The 19,695-nt window shown below is 58.1% G+C and overlaps 3 protein-coding genes across 4 annotated transcripts in view; 2 read left to right on the top strand and 1 right to left on the bottom strand.

Annotated features, from left to right (window-relative positions):
* Stab1 (stabilin 1) overlaps window positions 1–5,870 on the top strand; it is a 29,168-nt gene extending 23,298 nt beyond the window's left edge. The window contains exons 50-69 of the mRNA XM_040747844.1: window positions 46–105; window positions 1,112–1,288; window positions 1,359–1,445; window positions 1,537–1,686; window positions 1,785–1,841; window positions 1,932–2,130; window positions 2,658–2,807; window positions 2,885–2,989; window positions 3,244–3,351; window positions 3,429–3,622; window positions 3,719–3,863; window positions 3,948–4,081; window positions 4,169–4,334; window positions 4,430–4,539; window positions 4,642–4,761; window positions 4,834–4,983; window positions 5,049–5,153; window positions 5,242–5,388; window positions 5,472–5,588; window positions 5,670–5,870. Of these exons, the coding sequence (XP_040603778.1) occupies window positions 46–105; window positions 1,112–1,288; window positions 1,359–1,445; window positions 1,537–1,686; window positions 1,785–1,841; window positions 1,932–2,130; window positions 2,658–2,807; window positions 2,885–2,989; window positions 3,244–3,351; window positions 3,429–3,622; window positions 3,719–3,863; window positions 3,948–4,081; window positions 4,169–4,334; window positions 4,430–4,539; window positions 4,642–4,761; window positions 4,834–4,983; window positions 5,049–5,153; window positions 5,242–5,388; window positions 5,472–5,588; window positions 5,670–5,726 (2,538 nt within the window). The 3' untranslated portion in view covers window positions 5,727–5,870. The remainder of the gene's footprint in view (window positions 1–45; window positions 106–1,111; window positions 1,289–1,358; window positions 1,446–1,536; window positions 1,687–1,784; window positions 1,842–1,931; window positions 2,131–2,657; window positions 2,808–2,884; window positions 2,990–3,243; window positions 3,352–3,428; window positions 3,623–3,718; window positions 3,864–3,947; window positions 4,082–4,168; window positions 4,335–4,429; window positions 4,540–4,641; window positions 4,762–4,833; window positions 4,984–5,048; window positions 5,154–5,241; window positions 5,389–5,471; window positions 5,589–5,669) is intronic.
* Nt5dc2 (5'-nucleotidase domain containing 2) lies at window positions 5,758–13,631 on the bottom strand. The gene is made up of 14 exons (XM_005085220.4): window positions 13,364–13,631; window positions 9,531–9,715; window positions 9,350–9,424; window positions 9,083–9,138; window positions 8,884–8,977; window positions 8,580–8,708; window positions 8,391–8,451; window positions 8,194–8,296; window positions 7,984–8,085; window positions 7,655–7,736; window positions 6,634–6,720; window positions 6,397–6,537; window positions 6,223–6,287; window positions 5,758–6,106 (listed from the first exon to the last, which is right to left on the bottom strand). Exons 1-14 carry the CDS (start codon window positions 13,581–13,583, stop codon window positions 5,845–5,847), a joined length of 1,662 nt encoding a protein of 553 aa, XP_005085277.1. The 5' UTR covers window positions 13,584–13,631; the 3' UTR covers window positions 5,758–5,844.
* A 1,858-nt stretch (window positions 13,632–15,489) lies between these two features.
* Smim4 (small integral membrane protein 4) overlaps window positions 15,490–19,695 on the top strand; it is a 35,764-nt gene continuing 31,558 nt past the window's right edge. Inside the window, exons 1-2 of one of the 2 annotated variants that reach the window (XM_005085219.4) lie at window positions 15,490–15,808; window positions 18,340–18,427. In XM_005085219.4, the coding sequence (XP_005085276.3) occupies window positions 15,658–15,808; window positions 18,340–18,427 (239 nt within the window). In that variant the 5' untranslated portion in view covers window positions 15,490–15,657. The remainder of the gene's footprint in view (window positions 15,809–18,339; window positions 18,428–19,695) is intronic. The other variant, XM_040747843.1, reaches the window with a different exon arrangement.

The raw sequence follows: 19,695 nt of genomic DNA, 5'->3' as shown, positions 1-19,695 counted from the left end.
GGGTCCTCTCCCGCTGCCTGATCACATGGCGCGCTCTTTCCCCAGAGAAACTTCACCACCGCAGCTGAAAGCTTCGGCTACAAGATCTTCAGCCGCCTAGTGAAGGTACTGCCCTCACGGATGCCGGGGCGGTCCGCCAGGGTGTGCACAGGAGGGCAACAGCGTGTCTGCTTAAGCTCTTTCTGGGAATGCGTGTGCCTAAGCGAGTTTCCTTGTGCGGTGTGAGAACTTCCCAGTGTGCGTGCCCACGAGGAAGTGGGCAGCCAAGGTGGGTGTAAACTTAACCCACGCACGTGTGCCCATAAACAGTAGCTCTCCTGCCTACAATTTCAATTTCATATTCAATGATGTTGGCAAGATGGCTCAGTGGGTGAGTGCGACCACGTCTGGCAACCCGAGTGTGGTCCCTGGACCCCGCATGGCAGGAGAGAACCGAGGCTCCTGTAGGTCTCCATGTATGCAGTTACGGGATACCTCTTCTCCTGCATCCCACATACAACACACACACACACACACACACACACACACACACACACACATAACAAAACAAACAGAAAACAAGCCAGGTTAAGTATAATAGATAGTAAATTGAAAAGCCCTAGAAATCTCTCACATTTTAAATAAGTTTTATTATGGTATGTTGTTACAATCGTTTTATTGACGCCCCCCCCATTTCCCTCTCATTCTTTTCAAGACAGGGCATCTCTGTGTATCCCTGGCTGTCCTAGAACTCACTTTGTAGACCAGGCTGACCTTGAACTCACTTAGAGGTCCGCCTGCCTCTTCCTCCCGAGTGCTGGGATTAAAGGCGAGCATTACCACCTCCTGGCTGTCCTTTATCCCTTATTACACCTAGTTTATAAGTAATACTTTATCGCAGGTATAGGAGAGCAGTCTATGTTATATATAGTTCATATGTACGGGTCCCTGTAATTTAAGGAGTCTGCTGGGGTCCTGGGCCCTATTCCCTGCCGAGGAGGGAATGACTGTCGCCCAGGATGGCTGCAGATAAGCGGGCTAGTTATCTGGGCTGGGTTTCTCTGGCTCTCCCTTCTGGAATCTGGGGTCCAGCCTCGTCTCCAACAGTCACACCCTTGCTCCAACCCCACAGATGGCTGGTCTTCTGCCCATGCTCCGCGATCCATCCCATCGTCCCTTCACCATGCTGTGGCCCACAGACTCTGCCCTGCAAGCCCTGCCTCCTGACCGGCAGAACTGGCTCTACCATGAGGACCACCGTGACAAACTGGCAGCCATTCTTCGGGGTCATATGATACGCAGCATCGAGGTGGGTACAGGCCCAATCTTTGGTCCCCTCACCCGCGTGCCCAACTCCAATCACGTCTCCAATTGTCTAGGCCTTGGCATCTGACCTGCCCAACCTGGGCCAACTCCGAACCATGCATGGGAACACCATCTCTTTCTCCTGCAGTCTTGCCCGGCCCGTGAGTTCGGGGAGAGGGCCTGCTTAAGGAAAACAGGTGTGGGGCAGTTGAGGGTCTGCAGTGCCCATGACCCCTACGTCTTCCCCTTTAGGGTGAGCTCTTGGTGGGTGAAGACAACGTGCACATTGTGCAACGGCACTTGCCCTTTGAAGGTGGCCTGGCTTATGGCATTGACCAGCTGCTGGAGCCACCCGGCCTCGGTGCCCGCTGCGATCGCTTTGAGACCCAACTGCTTCAAATGGTGAGGAAGGCCACGGGCCGCAGGTGCATGGCAGGGGCCCGGCCCGCCTGTCCTGTCCATCCACCTGACCCTGCAGTGTTGGCCTCCATCCCCTCCAGAAGACTTGCAGCGTCTGTGGGCTGGAACCACCCTGTCCTCAGGGCTCACAGGAGCTGGTAAGGGGCTGGAGGCTGAGTTGAAGGCTGGGGTAGGGGCAAGGCACCATCGAGCTCAGGCTGGCCGTGACCTGACTCTCTTTGGTCCAGGGCTTCCGCAAGGCCTGCTGGCGTGATTACTCCAAGCTCTGGACACCCCCACTGCACTCCCTGGCAGCACGCAGTGGTGCCTGGTTACAGACTAGTTTTTGGAACCACCAACGCTTGGGTAGGGGCTGCCAGCGCAGCTGTGTCACGGCTGTCTGGAAGCCTAGCTGCTGTCCTGGTCACTATGGCATTGACTGCCAAGGTAAGCATTCTGAGGGTTACAGACCAGATGACCAGCTCCAAGATGGTCAAAGACAAGAGTTCTGGCTGTTGCCCTTAAGAAAGGATTTTTTGGGGTGCTCTAGCATGAGGGGATGCTTAAGAAGCGGGGTAGGGGCTGGAGAGATGGCTCAGAGGTTAAGAGCACTGACTGCTCTTCCAGAGGTCCTGAGTTCAATTCCCAGCAACCACATGGTGGCTCACAACCATCCATAATGAGATCTGGTGCCCTCTCCTGGAATGGAGGCAGAACAGTGTATACATAATAAATAAATCTTTAAAAAAAAAGAAGCGGGGTAGGCGTACAGAAGATTCATATCCGGCGTGGAGTTCCAGAGAGTCTGGGTGTTCTCTGGGTTCAGTGGGGTCTCAGTGGTGTGAGGTCACAGCTCCTTGAAGAGCCTTGGCTGGTGCTCAGTGGGGGGGGCAGAGGGCAGAGCCTGGGATGCAGGCACATGGGCATTCTCACGAGAGCCTCCGGTCCCGTTCCCCCTCTCCACTCTCCCCTAGCTTGCCCTGGTGGCCCCAGAAGCCCCTGCAGCGACCACGGCGTGTGTCTGGACGGCATAAGTGGAAGTGGGCAGTGTAGCTGCCGCTCGGGTTTCGCTGGGACGGCCTGCGAACTCTGCGCCCCAGGCGCCTTTGGGCCGCAATGCCAAGGCAAGCGTGTCTCTGCCCTGTCCCTCTATCTTGTCCCTCTTCCTCTGGCCCGCGCGTCAACTTCTCCTTCTCCCCAGCCTGCGGCTGCACCCCACATGGACATTGTGATGAAGGCCTTGGGGGCTCTGGCGCCTGCTTCTGCGAGGAAGGCTGGACTGGGTCACGCTGTGAAGTGCAGCTGGGTGAGCCTGTGCCCCTGCAGCGTGTGTACAACACACACACACACACTCACACACACACACTGGGACATGCCCGAGCTATATACACACACACTCTCACTCACACACACTGGGACATGCCCGAGCTATATACACACACACTGGGACATGCCCGAGCTACACACACACTTGGGTGGAGGCCCTAAGGTGGACAGGAGAGGCAGTTGCTAGGGAGGGCAGCTACTGACCTGGTCCTATGGGATGGGTCCTGGGGACAGAGTTGCAGCCTGTGTGTACCCCACCCTGTGCAACCGAGGCCATGTGCCGCGTGGGCAACAGCTGTGAGTGCGGCCTGGGCTACGAAGGGGACGGCCGTGTGTGCACAGGTAAGCAGGAGGCAGGAAGCCCCGGACCGACTCTAGCATCTAATGTCTGGCTCAACCACCCCTCCCTTGCCCCCCAGTGGCAGATCTGTGCCGGAAGGGGCACGGCGGCTGCAGCGAGCATGCCAACTGCAGCCAGGTGGGGACAGCGGTCACCTGCACCTGTCTGCCTGACTACGAGGGTGATGGCTGGAGTTGCCGAGCCCGTAACCCCTGCCTGGACGGCCACCGTGGAGGCTGCAGCGAGCACGCCGACTGCCTCAACACTGGTCCGGTAAGCAGCTCCCCCCGGGGAGGGAGCTGAGCAATCTGGGTGCAGAAGCCCCACGGGCTCACTCTTGCGAGGCCATCCACTGCTGTCTGCCCACAGAACACGCGGCGCTGTGAGTGCCACGCGGGCTACGTGGGTGACGGACTGCAGTGTCTGGCGGGGCTTGAACCGCCTGTGGACCGATGCATGGGCGAGTCGTCGCCCTGCCACACGGACGCTCTGTGCACTGACCTACATTTCCAGGGTACGCTTCCCTACCCGCCCCTGACCCCGCGGCATTGTCCCCGTTACTGTCTTGCTGACCGTATACCCTCCCTTCCTCCTACAGAGAAACGGGCTGGCGTCTTCCACATCCAGGCCACCAGTGGCCCTCAAGGCTTGACCTTCTCGGAGGCCGAGAAAGCATGCGAGGACCAGGGAGCAGCCCTTGCCTCACTCCCTCAGCTCTCTGCTGCCCAGCAGGTAGACAGGGCTCGGGGGGGTAGGAGCCGAGCCTAGGGAAGCCCACTCAGTGGGCTCTGGTCTCAGCATCCCCTCCTGCCCCTACAGCTGGGCTTTCACGTCTGCTCCGTGGGCTGGTTGGCCAATGGCTCTGCTGCCCATCCTGTCGTCTTCCCGGCGGCGGACTGCGGCGATAACCGTGTAGGGGTAATCAGCCTCGGGGTCCGCAAGAACCTTTTGGAGCGCTGGGATGCCTACTGCTACCGGGTGCAAGGCATGTCCACTCCACTGACCTCGGCCCACCCGCCCCCCACCCCCCACGGTCTCCTCCCGAAGAAGCCTGTCTAAGCTGACCTGCCTTCCCTGCAGATGTGGCCTGCCAGTGCCGGGTCGGTTTTGTGGGTGACGGGATCAGCACATGCAACGGGAAGCTGCTTGACGTCCTGGCTGCCACCGCCAACTTCTCCACCTTCTACGGGGTGTGCGGGGGTCTAGCCTCGGAAGGGGGAATGTAGGCAGTTGGGAATCCCCAAGGAGGGGGGGGGAAGCTTGCCTACAGCCCCATCTCCTCACCCTCCCAGCTGTTGCTGGACTATGCCAACGCCACCCAGCGAGGTCTGGATTTCCTGGACTTCTTGGACGATGAGCGCTCCTACAAGACACTCTTCGTTCCTGTCAACGAAGGCTTCGTGGACAACATGGTACTGACAGGGGCTTGGGTGCGGTTTGCTCTCTCTGTGGGCCCAACCCAACGGACCTTACTCCGCCCGTAGACGCTGAGTGGCCCAGATCTAGAGCTCCATGCTTCCAACGCCACCTTCCTGAGTGCCAACGCCAGCCAGGGGACATTGCTTCCTGCCCATTCAGGTCTTAGCCTCTTCATAAGTGATGCAGGCCCTGACAACAGTTCTAGGACCCCTCTGGTGAGTCTGGCCCTCCTGGGTCAGCCCTCGTTTACCCACTGGAGCTGACTGCACTTTCTCCGTAGGCCCCTGGGGCAGTTGTGGTTAGCCATGTCATCGTGTGGGACATCATAGCTTTCAATGGCATTATCCACGCTCTGGCCAGACCCCTGCTCACGCCTCCTCAGCCTGTGAGTCTGGGGAAGGGGGTTGATTAGAGCCTCAAGAGGGAGGGGAATACCTCTAGCCTGGCCCTTGACACCCCCTTTCTGCTTACAGAGGCCAGTGCTGGGACCCGCGTCTCAACCCGTGGCACTGAGCATGGGGGTTGTGGTAGCTTCTGGAACACTGCTGGGGCTGGTAGCTGGGGCCCTCTACCTCCGCGCCCGAGGAAAGACCACAGGGTTTGGCTTCTCTGCTTTCCAGGTAGAGGGGTTGGAGGGTATGCAGGGACAGAGTCCTTCCGTCTTGTTGTGGCAGGGGCTTACCAGTCATAACTCCTCTTCTAGGCGGAAGACAATGCTGACGACGACTTCTCCCCGTGGCAAGAAGGGACCAGCCCAGCCCTGGTGTCTGTCCCCAACCCTGTCTTCGGCAGCAACGATGCCTTTTGTGACCCCTTTGATGTGAGTTGTGGGGAGGGAGGAGTGGCTGGGTCAGGCCCTGGGGCTTAGCTTTGCTTAGCTGGCCCCGGCCCGCCTCTGCAGGATTCGCTCCTAGAGGAGGACTTCCCCGACACCCGGAGGATCCTCGAGGTCAAATGACGGTCTGGAGTGGAAGCAGAGGCACGCGGAAGACAAGAGAGACACCACTTTTATTGCTTGTCAGGGTGGCTGGGGCTGGAGAGACGGACGGTCTTGTCTAGGACAATAAAAGCGCCCCTCAGCGGATGTGGGCCATGTCGCCAAGAAAGGGTGTCTTCATGCAGCCGGTGCAGAGCTGGTCCATCCAGAGGGGCGCCTCGTGCTGCAGGGGCGTGCGGCGTGGGTAGAAAGTGAAGTCCACGCTGTAGTTGAGCAGGCAGCTGAGGGAGGCCATGTAGAGGTCGGAGAAGCGCACGAGGCGCCTGGAGAAGTAGGTGGGGTTGTGGAAGGTACGGAAGATGCTCCCAAACTGAGCGTTGAACAGGGCCTTGGTGATGCATCTGGGGAGGGAGAGGCGCGGCGTACGTCAGTGTGTGTAGCGTGCAGAGGAAAGGTGGTGTGTGAGTGTGAAATCGTGCGTGTGTGTGTGTGTGAGTGTGAGTGTGTCTCTGCTCACCTCAGCTCTTGCCGCTCCTTCATCCAGGCAGCCAGCACCTGCCTCGACTCTGCATCCTGATAGGTCTGGGGAAACGCGATGGGGGAGAGGGAGGTGAGCATGTATGTGGGGGGGTGGGCGAGCGTGCACCCCGCCTCCAGTTTACCAGCCCCTTTCCCCCCCAGTCGTCCCTACCTGCATGCGCTCGAGCAGCCCGGTGAGCGCCTGCTGCCAGGTCAAGGAGTGCATGTACTGCTCTGTGTTGATGATGCGGATCTCCCGCTCCAGCTCAGGGATGATGGCTCCCGTGCGCCAGCCATGCCGCAGCATGAGGTCCTGGAGGGAGGAGGGAGGGGTGGGAGGCAGACCTCAGCGCCAGCTCAAAGCACCCCTTCCCTCCCCTCCCGGGGCGGGGAGAGCCCTACCCCTCACCGCCAGGTCGCTGTAGAGGTGGTCACCGAAGTAGAGCACGCGTGGCCCACGCCATTCCGTCAGGCGGAGAAAGTCAAACAGGTTTCCCTGGGGAGCGGGGGACGCCGCTGAGCCAATTGAGCTCCCCGTGGCTACGGGAGCCGGGCTCTGCCCTTCACCAGTCCCCACAACTCTCCAGGGACAGCCAAAGCCAGCCGGATGCTGGGCTGCCCTTTCCCGTGGCCTCCCTGCCCTGTGGCCCTCACTACTCCCCGCTTCCAATAGGAAAGGGGGGGAGAGTTGGTCCTGCCTGCCGCAGAGCTTCTCTTGTAGGAGTGGATTGGCCCTCGCTCGACGGCCTCTTCCAGTGACCTTTCACCCACCCAGAGGAGGCATTAATCCCTGTTTGTGAGGGAGGAGGGCCCCAGGCTCTACAGCAAAGGTTCATGAAGTTCTTGTGAACCCCCTCCCCCCAGTCTCCACCCTGTGAACCAACTACAGAGCTTACTGGTGGTCTGCCAGCTGAACTGAGGCATCTCCAGCCCCAGGACTATATCTCAGCTAAGATTGTAGCCCGGGCCACCAATGCCCCGAATCTGGTCTCCCTTCCCAGTCATCACACAGGAAACTGGGAAGGGTGTGTTGGGCTGGCTCAGCTCATAAGCCGCCTCACAGGCTTGCCTCAGGACCCCAGCCAGGCTGCGCTTGTCTGTAGCGGTGTTCAGTGCCAGCTCTTCCCAGTGACCAGGGAACGTCCTAAGGCTTTTGTACCATGACTCGCGCGGGGCATTCGAAAGGATGAGCGAGGCCCTGAGGCGATGAGGCCAGGGCTCCCGGGCTATTGGGTAGATTTGGAATCCAGACCCAAGCAGTGTGACCAAAGGCCAAGCTCGCCTCCAGTATCGCCCAGGCTTGCTTCCTAATAGTCCTACCCTGGAGCCGTCGGCTCTAGGCCAACAGTGCAAGCCTGGTCAAGACCGGGAGGCCGCTCCTGCAGGGCCCAGGCCACCCACCAGGCACCGCTCCCCCAAATGGTCCTTACCTGCCGGTAGATCTTGCCCTTTTCCAGGCGAGTGATACGGTCCCAGTGGAGGGAACCCTTCTCATCGAGCTTTCGAAAAGGCCTGGGTGAAGAGCAGAGAGCCTGCCTTGTGGTCTTTGACAGAGCCACAGACCAGGCACCTTTCTCCTCATCCCTGTAAAGGCCCACCTGCCCAAGTAGGACCAGCGAGGGGGGGGGCGGGGGATGTCTCCATCCAAGCACAGAGAATACGCAGAGTCTGGGCCAGTCAGGTCTTGTGCCTGAGTCTTCTCATGGGGGTGGGGCGCCCGCCCCCTCCCACAACCCCGCCGTCCCCGTTACCGCCATACTTGCGCCGGTCGGTGAAGAAGTTGGGCTTGTCTGCCTGGACGATGACCACATCGAAGAGCTGGCGCCAGTCGGGGCCCACCATGTGCCGCATGCCCTTATCCCTGTGCAGAGGGGCAACTGGCTAGAGGGGGCATCTGGGGGCTGTGCCTGTGGCCCCGCCCCGTGTCTCCCCGCCCCCCCCATATTCTTCACAGTGGGCCTGGACTCACACGAAGCTAAAAGGACTGTTGGTGATGAGGAACAGCTGTTTTCCATGGGCCACCAGGCGGCTCAGGACCGCAAACGTTTCGTCCCCCCTCAGGATGTACTTCTCTGAAAGGGAAGGCGGGGTTGGGGGTCTGCCAGGGCCAGCTCGGTGGCCCTCTGCCCGGGGCAGGCCACGCCGAGGGCGGCTGTCCACCCTTACCCATGTCTTGTTCAATCCACTGGTACATGAGGCCCTTCACATGAACATCCCGGATGGCATCCTGAGGGGGGCAAGCGGGGTGGGGGGTTGTCAGTAAGGACATGCCAGGAAGGAAGGAAGGAAGGAAGGCCTACCAAGTTGCGAGCAGACTTCCCGCCTCATCTGAAGGGGCGAGCCCTGCCCCCTCACCGTCACGTCCTTGTAGAGGTGCACTTGGTCAAACTCCAGGCCATGGCCCAGAAAGTAGTCCACCACACAAGAGAGCAATGCCATCTCTGGCAGTGAGAAGACGTCCATAAACTGCTTGATGGACGGACCCTGGGGAGGGAGGCCAAGTCTCAGCCACTGTGTTCCAAGTACTGGCAGAGACCAAGGGGGTCTGCCGCGGGGCGCCAGCGGACCGCGTGACCTGTTGGCCACCGCCGCACGGGACGGTGCCAGCACCCACGCCAACATGGCCGGTGTGGGCGGGCTGCTTTGTTTGAGTGGGTACCTTGCCGTAGAAGCCGCTCATCTGGTAGAGTGGGATGTGCTGGGTGCCGCCGTACAGGTCGATCACCTCGTCGTCTGGCACAGGCTGGAGACCCCTGAGTTGAGGGTAAGTGGGGGTGGGGACAGATGCCCTCAGCCCGAGCCCAGGTAACCGCACAGGACGGGGACAAGGGTAGATTTAGGGTGGACCCAACACTAACCTGTATGCCGTTCCCAGTTGTACATAATGAAAAGCATCGATCTTCATCAGGAGGCTCTGGAAGCATTGCAGGGGGCAGGGCCAGTGGTGAGGAGGTAGGTTTTTTTTTTTTTGTCACTGGCCCTGAGCCAACTTCTCCCCAGTGACCCAGCAACAAAACCTCTACAGAAGCTACTAAGGGCCAGGGGGATCTGATAAGGGGAGGGAGAGGCTGAAGAAGCTGGCCCTGGACACATCTAGTCAGGAGGGGTCACGTCTAGCCGCTCACCTTCTGAATGTCATAGTGGAGGCCACGGATGGCAAAACTGGGGTCATAGTCGTACTTCCGGATTCCCTCAGGGTACTGTTGGGACAAAACGCCAGTAGCAAGCGCCAGCCCGCGGCTCAGGGTACCACGGCCTGCGGGTCGAGCTGGGTCCCGTTGGCTTTCCGGGGCTTGGCAGCCTCACCTTGTAGTGCTCTATCAGGATGTCCCGGGCAGTGCTGAAGATCTCGGGGTGCAGCGCGTCTGCGTACTGGGCCAGCGTGTAGTCGTAGTCAAAGCCGTAGACTTCAACGTCCCCCAGGCTGATCTCATTGTTGGCGTAGATGGCAGCTGGGTTTAGGAGGCTGCAGACTTCAGGGGGCAGAAGGTCTACAGGGGAGGAGACACAAGAGGACCGTAGCACCACGACGGTCGCAGTGACGGCAAATGGCCCAAGTCCTTTGTGGTCCCCAGCCCCAGGAGCCCCACAAGACGCTGGGTTTCGCATCTTAGCCCAGTGAAGTAGACGCCAAACTGAGGCTCAGAGAGAAGGCACGTGCCTCCTTAGGTCAGTCACAGAGGTCAAGCCCCCTTCCCTATGTCAATAAACTATCACCTGCAGTGCTCCACTGACAGGCTGGCTACTAGGTCCCACCAGACACAGACGTGTGGGAACCCTGGCGGCAGCCCTCAGGACAGTCGTGCCCCCACTCAAACCTGTCCAGGTGCGCCACTGTCCCCCGGCCTCATCTGTCTTCTACTCTCTTGGGGTTACCCGCCAAGGGCAGTATGCGGGGGCTGTGGACCCCTCCCGCAAGATGCTGGCTCCATTCTGACCTGACCACCGGAGGCCAAGGCCATGAATGCTGCTCTTCCTCTTCTCCCAGAGGCGGGGCTGGGGCCCAAGAACATCAGAGGCGTGGAGAACCAAGGCTGTCAACCTGGAACACCCGCCACAGCCCTGGGGAGGAAGGCCCCCTCTAATCGGATTCCAGCCGCCTGCCAGACCACATAATGACGTTCCCTGGCTGCAAGCTGGGGAACATTGCTGATTACCGCAGGCAGGATGTAAGATGTCGCATTTTTGGGACACTCAAAGCCTCTGAAAGAGTCGCAGAGGAAGGCTAACCCTGGCTGTGTGTCAGAAGGTTCTGGGGTCCTAGGATCACCTGCCTTGTCTTCCCTACCTGGAAAGTGGGTAGGGTGAATTTGGAGGAAAAAGGGCATGATGTATGACAGGACACCGGAAGCGAGCCAGGCGAGATCAGGCCCTCCCTCTCATGTCCGTGAATTCAAGAGTATCATCTCAGCCCCTGGGGCTTGTCTCTTCCAGAGGGGGAATAAAAACCAGGGCCAACCCACTCTGCGTGGCGTGTCTGCTCTGTACCTGCACAACACACGGGATCGAATGCGCGGTGTGCCTGAGCTAGAAGCCCTGTCCTGGGTCTCGCTTGGTCAGTCCCGGGGCTTTCAGGGGAAGGGGAAGAGGCGGGACTAGGTATGCGGGGCAGAGTCCAAATCTCCAGGGAGCCTGTCAGCCGCACCAATCACTCTGGCTCCACAGCATGCCTAGTGTGGTTCCAGTGCTGGGCAGACACCTTGTCTACGTGCTGCTGAGTTCTTGCCTCAGAGGCCCCCTGGGAACACAGGGCTCCACCCCTTCAGAGTCAAGTGAAGAGTATAGGTTCTGGGAACAGGTGTGCTAATTCCTCTGGTGGCCTACAGCCAGCAGCTGTCCTGAGGATCCCCGAGTAGAGATGGAGCCTCTTTACTGGGACATGTTGGTGGCCAGCTGATGACCTCCCTAACTGCTTTTGAGACGTCTCTCACCTGGTATCCCTAGGACCCTGGGCCTCAGCTGGACACACAGCTGGTAACTCCCACAAAAGGAAAGGGAAATGTTTTGTTTTTTTGTCTTCACGGGAAAACCCACCTCCAAACAGCGAAAAGATACTGAACGTGTGATACCTAAAGAAGAGAGGGTGGCTACCCAAAGGACCATCAAACAGAGAAGAATCTGATGTTTGGTATCAATGTCTAACTCCCTTAACCTTGTACTTATAATAATGTGTATTTCTCTTTACTTCCTAATGCTCTTTTGGTCCCAATTCACTTAGACCGAAGCTGGCTTTGGAGTGGGGTTTGGCCCTCCTCCTCTAAATCCAAGCATGCCGGTAAGATAAAATTCAGAGTTTCGGTATCAGATCACCTACATTCCTGGATGTCAGCTTCGTTTATGACTTGCCTTAGCCTCCTGAAAACCCCCAGGGTGGGAAGCACAGGCGGGGCATTTGTGGACTCAAAGCTTGCGGAGTACTGTGTCCATGCCTTACCTTTGCTTTCAAGGGTCTTCTCAGGGGCTATAAACCTTCCTGGGAACAGTTGTAGGGGGTGTGTGTCTGGCAATTCACAGGGGCCAAGGCCACCCACCTCATTTCTAGACCAAGGAAATCATAGCTCTGACTGGTGATGTGCTGAGCAGGCCCAGCAGCAGTCCGACGTGCTTACGATTTTTCTGTCTAGCCCCTCCTTTCTTCAGGTGTCCTAAGACCACTTGTGAGCCTTACAGCTCATCTCGTTCCCTCCTGCGGTCTCGTGAAGCCGCCATGCTTCTATCTCCACTGTCCGGAGAACTTGGGGACGTAGAGTTACCCAAACCATCCAGCACCAGGCAACTAAGTTGAGACGCATGTTCAGGCTGCAACCCCCCCCCAAGCTGCTGTAACCTCTCTTCTTTTTCTAGCCTTCTAGTCAAAGGAGGCCAAGCAGCGAAGGCGATGACGGTCCTCCACTGCTCTTTGAAGGGCTACTAACCCAGCCTGGTGAGGGGGCCAGGGCTCAAGAGGCATGAAGCTAGCTCACGTGGGCATGTTAGTGGGAGTGACCCTGCACACAAGAGCTCAGGGGCTCTACAAGGGTCTGAAGGTAGCACCCCCCCACATACCTCCAAGACAGGCCACTCGGGGGGGGGGTCCTCTAGATGCAGAAGAAAGACCCTGCAATATTCCCAATCCCTAAGAGCAACCATTCTCCAGAGGCCTCAAGTATTCCGACTGTGGCTTGTCAAGAGGTGAGCTCTGGGCCAACCTCCAAATCCCCACACAGCCAGAGTGGAAACCCCTGCACAGTCGCAGTTGGAATCGACCCTCCCCCTTCCCGACAGCGTCACCCTGTCTTCCCAGACAAAGCAGGTCACATCACCCCTGGGGCTTCCTCCCCCTGCTCCCGTTTGGCCTTGTTCTTTCTGAGTCATCGCCACAAGCCCGGGACTGGAGAGTGAGCACTCTGAGGGGTCCTGACAGGGTGTGAGGCCGAAGGCCGCCCTGCTGGGCAGCGATAGGGCCACAGCCCTGACCACATCTATCTGCTGCAGAGACAGGGCCCCACGAGACCCACCCAGACAAATGGACAGATGTTCCGCACTCAGATCTCCTGCCTCATCAGCCCGTTCCAGAGAGAGAAAGGGACGGGGAGGGGAAGGTGCCCCGTGCAGCTCTGGTTCAGACTACGGCCACATCCCGGGGCTGCAGGGGGGCCACAGTAACTTTTCTGTTCCTCCACCGCCCTCACTGAGCTTGTTTAAGAGTGCAGTCGACCGCCAGAGGCGAGCCTGAGAGGTGCCTGCAAATGTCCGGACGGTGTCGCCTTACATCGGGCGGGCGGTGAGCACCGCTCAGTCTTTGTCCACACAACTTTAACTAAAAGCCAGCGGAGAAGAACGGGCTGAGGTTTCCACCGCCGCTGCCCAAAGACTGGACCCGGGAGCTACACCCAGCGCCGCGTGCGCTCCAGGCATTCCAAGCAGCCAGAAAACCGAAGCTCCACTCGCCCGGGGAGTCGAGGCGCTCTGCAGCGGCACCTCGTAGCAACCCGATGGAGGCTTTTCAAAAAACGCCGTCTGGCCCTCAGGTCCTGGGACCCTGGCGAGCCACACTGGGGGCTTGCAGCGAGCTGCACCCGCGACGGCTGGGGACGGTGCCCCGGCCTCGGCTCACGCCCCCCACACCCCCGCGCACTGCCCCTCCCGGCGTCACCCACCGTGCACCAGCCTCCGCATGTCCTGGTAACGAGCCCACAGGTGCGCGCTGAGGTCCGCGCTGTCTGCGGGCGCCGAGCGCGGGGCGCTGGGGCAGTGGGCTCCGGGACCCGGCGGGCCGCAGCCAGGGCAGGAGGGTGAGGACGAGGCAGCCCGCGGTCCGCCGTGGCCTCCGCACAGCAGCCAGCGCCGAGCTGCCGCCCGCAGTCCCGCACCCGCCATGCCCCCTGCTCGCTGCCCCCGGCGCCCGTCCGCCCGTCCGCTCGCCCGCACGCCCTCCGACTGCCCGCCCGCCACCGTGGCCGCGTGCTTCTCAAGACGGCCGACCAATGGGCGAGGCGCGCGGAGCCCATCCGGCCAATGGGCGCGCCGCTCCGCCCGGAGGGGGCGGGATGTCCCGGGACGGGGCGGGGCGAGACCGGGAGGGGCGGGGCCCCGGCCCCCTCCTCCTTGTCCCCAGCTCGGCGCAGGGGCTCTGCGCGCCCCCTTCGGCCGTCGCGGTGGTGATGGCGGCGCCTTCCTCCCTTGAGCGCGGGAAGTCGCAGGCCTGGCTGAAGGGCCCGGGTCTCAGGGAGGCCCTGGACGGCCCGAGGGGCCGGAGCGCGCAGCTCCTCCTTCATCCCACCGGCTTTCCGTCCCTGCCCTCAGCCCCGCGTTTCCCCTGACCCCGCGGCCAGCGCTTCCGCCCGGCCCCCTCCTCTCCAGACGAGACCTCCTGCCCCGGAGCCCTGTGCCCCTGCCCGGTCTCTGGCCGATTGCACGTCGCACCGCGCGCCCGGTTCATTCTCCTGACGCACAGAGCTGTTTCTGGCTTGCAGGGACAAGCCCCGAGCCGGGTGTGACCACCTACCCTGCAGCAGGGCGGCAGCTCAGGCAACCTTTTCCCTCGTTTTACCGCCTGGTACCCAGCGCGGGTGACGGCCCGTGGGTTGTGTGCCAAGACCCTTGCGGCCGCCGGGTTCTGGTAAACGGCTGGGCCCGACAGTGCAGCCACACACCCGCTCGACGCCGCCCCTCCACCTGCTCGTTTGTTTAGCCTGCGGGTGTTGCTCCAGCCGGGCCGCGTTGGGTGTACACGGGCTGCCCGGCGGAGACCACGGTGGGCTGCTGTTGGGTGTGAGGCGCGTGCCGCGTGCGTCCGTCTGCAGCTCTCCGGCGCCCCGCGGACGGTCTGGCGCGGGGCGCTGGGCTGGGCACTGCAGTTTATGGGTGCCAGGCGGGTGGCGGAGCCCTTGCGGGTCCCAGCGGCCAAGGCGGGTGGTGGAGACGTGGTCACATGCGAACCTCTTCCCAGGGGTGGATGAATGCTCTGCATTTTCCAGTCCTCAGAACCTAGGGGACGGGAAACGGGTGCGGGGTGGGAGGGGGCTCGGGGCTTCGCTGCGTGGCTTCTTCCCGGAGGCCTGCGCTCCGGGGCTGGCGTACGGGGACGCACGAGGCCGCTCTGAGTCCTTTTCTGGTTCCCACAGCCTGTCCTTTAGTTCTCTTACACCGTTTGTCCTCGCAGCATCACTGAGAGGCACCGCGGGGTGTGTGGCCCGACGACGAAGCCACGCTTCGTCAACACCGTGGTGCTCTTCTGTCGGGTTGTGATGCACAGGAAAAGCACCTACGAGAACCTGAGTAAACCGTAATAACCCCGCTCATCACAGACTGATGCTGTTTTTAGGATACTCTGTCGTGGGCAGTTAACACTTTTTGTTTTGATAGTGATGAAGTTCAGTTTGCAAAAAACGCACATCGAAATGTTGTTGTTTTAGAAGCCAAGCCCCACCGGTCACACCCCGGGAATGAAAAGGAAGGCAGAGGAAGGCGTGAGTCGCGTAAACCGCGTTTCAGATTGCCTTCTTCGAGGAGGGCCGCCCCCTCGCTCGCAGATTCACAGAAAAAGATGGCGATGGCAGAGGAGGGGGCGCGGCAATCTACTCCCAGCCCCGGCCCCAGAGGCAGCAGGGCGTCGGGGCGGGCCTCGCCACGTTGGAGACTCCGCCCCTCGGGGTTGCTCCGCCCTCAGAGCCTAGGCGCCTGCGCAGGCTTCCCCGGGCCCGCTGAGGCTCACGGAGCACGCGTGCCATGACGGGACTCTGATTGGAGAGTCTGAGCGTCCCGCCACGCTCTGATTGGCGGAGCCGACCACGCACGCTCCGGTCTGTCAGCTGCTGCGCCCGGACTCTCGCGGCCTGGCCGGGTCTCTCAGTCCGCGGGACACGGCCCGGAGCCTCCGGACTGCTCCTGACTCCTCCAGGAGTAACAGTCCGCCCCGGTCCCGCCCGCACCCCGCCTCGAGGCCTCGGCCATGTTCTCCAGGGCCCAGGTGAGGCGAGCTCTGCAGTGGGTGCCCGGGAAGCAGCGATTCGGCATCTACAGGTTCCTGCCCTTCTTTTTTGTCCTGGGAGGGACGATGGAGTGGATCATGATCAAAGTGCGCGTGGGCCAGGAGACCTTCTGTAAGTGGGGGTGCAGCAGCCTCCGTTTCTCCCGTGGGTGTGCGAGTGCAGGCCGCCGACTCCTCTCGGCACAAGTGCTCTCGCTCATGCTCGTGCAGCGCGCACGCTCCGGGGACCCTCGGGGCGCCTGCATTTTGCTCCCGTGGGCACCCAGGCCTCCTCCCCCGGCACTCCACCCAGGCTGTCGTCCTTTGTAACCTGTCCTTGGCCCTGCCTGTGGTGACGCTGAGCCTAAGGAACACGATTGCTCACATGCGGAAGGGACAATCCTTAGGACTCAGAAGTTCCGGCTAAGTCACCTGCCCATTGAGGTCTTTAGCGAAACTCTGGAGGACGCTAGCTTGCCTAGTCATTAGTGCTGTTTCTTTGGCCCAGAGCTGTGCAAAGAACGTCTGGGGCTTCTGTGGGCTAACCCTTGGCACTGCCAGTTCCTTCATGGTTTCTCCCAACCGCTGGGGCCCTTTGTTTTGCCTCTCAAGTAACTATAACTTGAGAATTGCCAACTCAAAAATTTTAAGTTGTTACGTCAAAGCTTTCATTGATTTCTTTCTACTTTGATAAAGGCCAATGCTGGCCTTGAATCTTCAAACTTGCAGCCATCCTCTTGCCTCAGCCAAGTGCTGGGATTGCAGCACCGGCCACCCCTCAAATATTTAAAGACCATCCAGGAGGATCTAGCGAACAAGGCAGAGGACTGCATTTCATTAGGGTAAATGGGGATAAGACTAGATGTAGCCTGGTGGTAGAGCACTTACTTGACCCCTGTCCCCCTCATTAAGCGTGTTTTGAGGAGTGTGAGCCGTTCAAGAAATCCTGCTCGGGGACCTCATTGGATCAGGTGTGGGAAGGCTTTTGGGAAAGGTAGGGCGTTTAGGACTGTCAGCCAGATAGGGAAGGACCTGTGAAACTGCCTTCATGCCCGTGAAGTGTTTGCGTATGCTGTTGCTGTTTAAGAGTTTCAGCAGGACCGAGGGAGAGGTCACATGGATAGAAGGGTACCTGGGCAGGGCCAGAAAAGAACTGGACAAGAGTACCTCTTAATGACTGAAAGGGCTTTTTTGGAGAGATCGGTACACACACAGGCAGTGCGTGTTGGCCAGATTTGAGATGATGGCCTCTTGTAAGGGACGAAAGGAATGCCAGGAAGTGGGTGAGGCTGAGGCAGCCGAGAGGTAGTGCTGAGCCTGGTAACTGAGACCGGGCGTGGAGACGTTTCCCAAGAAAGCTTCAGGTGCACAACACAGGCAGGCTGATCCTGGGTGTCACGGAAGACAGGATGAGATGGAGGAGTTTGGGCCAGATACCTGGATTTGCAGACCTTTCAGCTGAACTGTGATGGAAGCGTCAGGCACATTTAAGGTGACTTGGAGTGGTCAGAGGGAACACCAGGAAGTTTATCCTTGAAGACAGCTGATAAGGAAGTGTGAGTGTGAGGGGGAGGCCGACCATCTGCTTAGCAGAGGCTGAAGGATAGGCAAACAGAGGAGATAGTAGGGGCTGCCCATGGGCTGTGGCTTACTTGGTACTTGTTTTGGTATGCAGGAAATTTTGGATTCAATCTTCAAGGAAAGTGTGAGAAGGAGTTGGGGGGGCTGGGAGACTGCACTTTAGAAGTACTAGTGTCCAGTGGGACCAGTCTTAAAAATCAGCCCGAGTTCTTTACAGTGGCCTTTCTCTGAGAAAGAAGGTCTTAGTCATTCACGGCTGAGCTGTGTTAATGGAATCGGTTAGAGGTGCCTCAGGCGGCAAGAACTGAAACGAGGGGCAGCTGGAGCAATCTCTGGTTGGGGTCTTGGAGGGCAGTTAAGATAGTGAGTAAAGTGGGAAGGAACTTCAGCTGGGGGGGGGGGGGACAAAGGCCAGAGGGACAGCAGGAGGTGCTGGTGAGTTCAAGGACAGGAAAGCTAGGGGGAACACTGACAGGAGATATAAAGGAGGCCAAGGGGGCTGGCGCTTCACCCCCAAGAATTCAGGTGCTAAAAAGGCACCGGTGGAGAGGCGGTAATGGAGAGAGGGAGAAGATGGCAGTCAATAACAAGCCCCAAAGGAAGAGGATTGTAAAAAGGAACATGTTATTTTTAACATGAGGGTAGAGAATTGTAGTCGGGAAAAGCGGCCGCTGAGGACAAGGAACATTACTTCCCTCCTTACTCAGGTTTTAGGACCCTGGGAAGGGGGCAGCAGAAAGCCCTGGGTCAGGAGAATTTGGAGAACAGATAGATATGCCAGGACATGATTCTGTCTCTGAGAACACTGATATTTCTACTCTTTTGTTATCTCATTCGGCTCATTTTATTTTGTTAAATTGCTTATTTGCCACTGAGTTACACAATGTTGAGAGTCAGACAGTCAAGTCAGACTTGTTGCCATGGGGGCTGTTTCTAAACCCGATCTTTAGCTGCTGTGCTGGAAACTGCCCTCAGGGCTTTCCTTATGCATGGCAAACACTCTGCCATGGAGAAAGACCCCTAAGCTCTTTTTAAAAATTCCCCAGTTTCTTAAAATCTAAGCAAAATTTTTGTTTGATACAGATGACGTCTACCGTAGAAAAGCTTCAGAAAGACAGTATCAGAGAAGGCTGGAAGATACATCAGAGACCGATCTCCATAAGATAATAAAGTAAATACGAATTTTCAGTATTGATTTCAGCCATTTTGTGCTTCTATAGTCTCACTTTTGCCTAGGCTGGCCTTAAACTCAGGGAAATCCCTGCCTCCGCCTCCTTAGGCCCATTAAAAAATTGTACTCTTTCAAGGAGGCTAGTGAGAGCAGCTAAGAGAGCTGGCTGCTCTTTCAGAGGGCCTGGGCCCAATTCCCAGTACCCTCAGGGCAGCTCACAACCATTTGTAGCCCCTACACCCTCTTCTGGCCTGTTCAGACACTGAACACTTATGTTACACAGATATGCATGCATGAAAAACTTTCAATTGCCTTTACAGATGGTTTGCATAGTTCTACAGTTTCTACTTCACTATATCCCTAGTCGCTATTGTATACAATTTTCTTAAAACTCAACTTGTGTGTTTCATTCATGAAATATTTCTTTTGCTATTCAAAGATTAACCAAGATGTTTTGCAGTGCAGTCTGGATTATTTGTGAAGCCTTTTAAAGAAAAGTTTATTTTTTAATTACCTGTGTGTATGTGAGTGCAGGTATATGTGGAGTTCCCCTAGAGCTGGAGGGGGTGCGAACTACCTCATTAATGCTGGGAATCATTGAGGTCCTCTGGATGAGCAGAGTGTGCTACTAACCGCGAAGCTATCTCTCTAGGCCGCCCCCTTGTTTCTTTTTGGTGTAATTGCAATGAAACCATGGCCTTTCTTCTCCTTTACAGGATCACCTTACCTAGGGTTAACTGCACAGGTTGCATTTCTGTCCTTTGCCAACTTGTAAGCTTTTGCGAGAGTAGAGGCTGCAGATGCTCAGCGCTCGCCCCAGTGCAGGGCTGCGAGACTAAAGATGCAAAGCTGGCACACAGTTGAGTGGAGTCAGACAACCGGGCAACCTGACCCCAGTGTAAGTTAGATCACTAGTAAAAGGAATCCCACGTTTTCAAATAGGAAAGTGACCTGCAGCCTAGAGAAAAAGTAAATTTCAAAATATTATGAAGAAAGAAGCTGGTGTTTAAAGGCCATGGGGGTAACAGGTAACAAACACTTCGAGGTAGAGGCAGGAGGAACAGTAAGTAGTTCAGGGCTAAGCTGGACTACATAAAAACCTTGGCTTGAAAAAAAAAAGAACCAGAAAGTCTCAACTTTTTTCCAGAAACTTTTTCCTATTTTAAGTTTGTCTGCTAATGCTAAGACCAATTCAGTGTAAAAAGAAGTCGTATCTGTTTAGATGGTGTCAAAGTACTATGAACACAAAGTTCAACTCACTGTCAACA

This window comes from Mesocricetus auratus, unplaced genomic scaffold (assembly GCF_017639785.1).
Source record: "Mesocricetus auratus isolate SY011 unplaced genomic scaffold, BCM_Maur_2.0 Super-Scaffold_100006, whole genome shotgun sequence".
In the NCBI taxonomy this organism is placed as follows: domain Eukaryota; kingdom Metazoa; phylum Chordata; class Mammalia; order Rodentia; family Cricetidae; genus Mesocricetus; species Mesocricetus auratus.
Note: the sequence above shows the minus strand (reverse complement) of the source record. Positions and strands in the feature narration are given on the sequence as shown.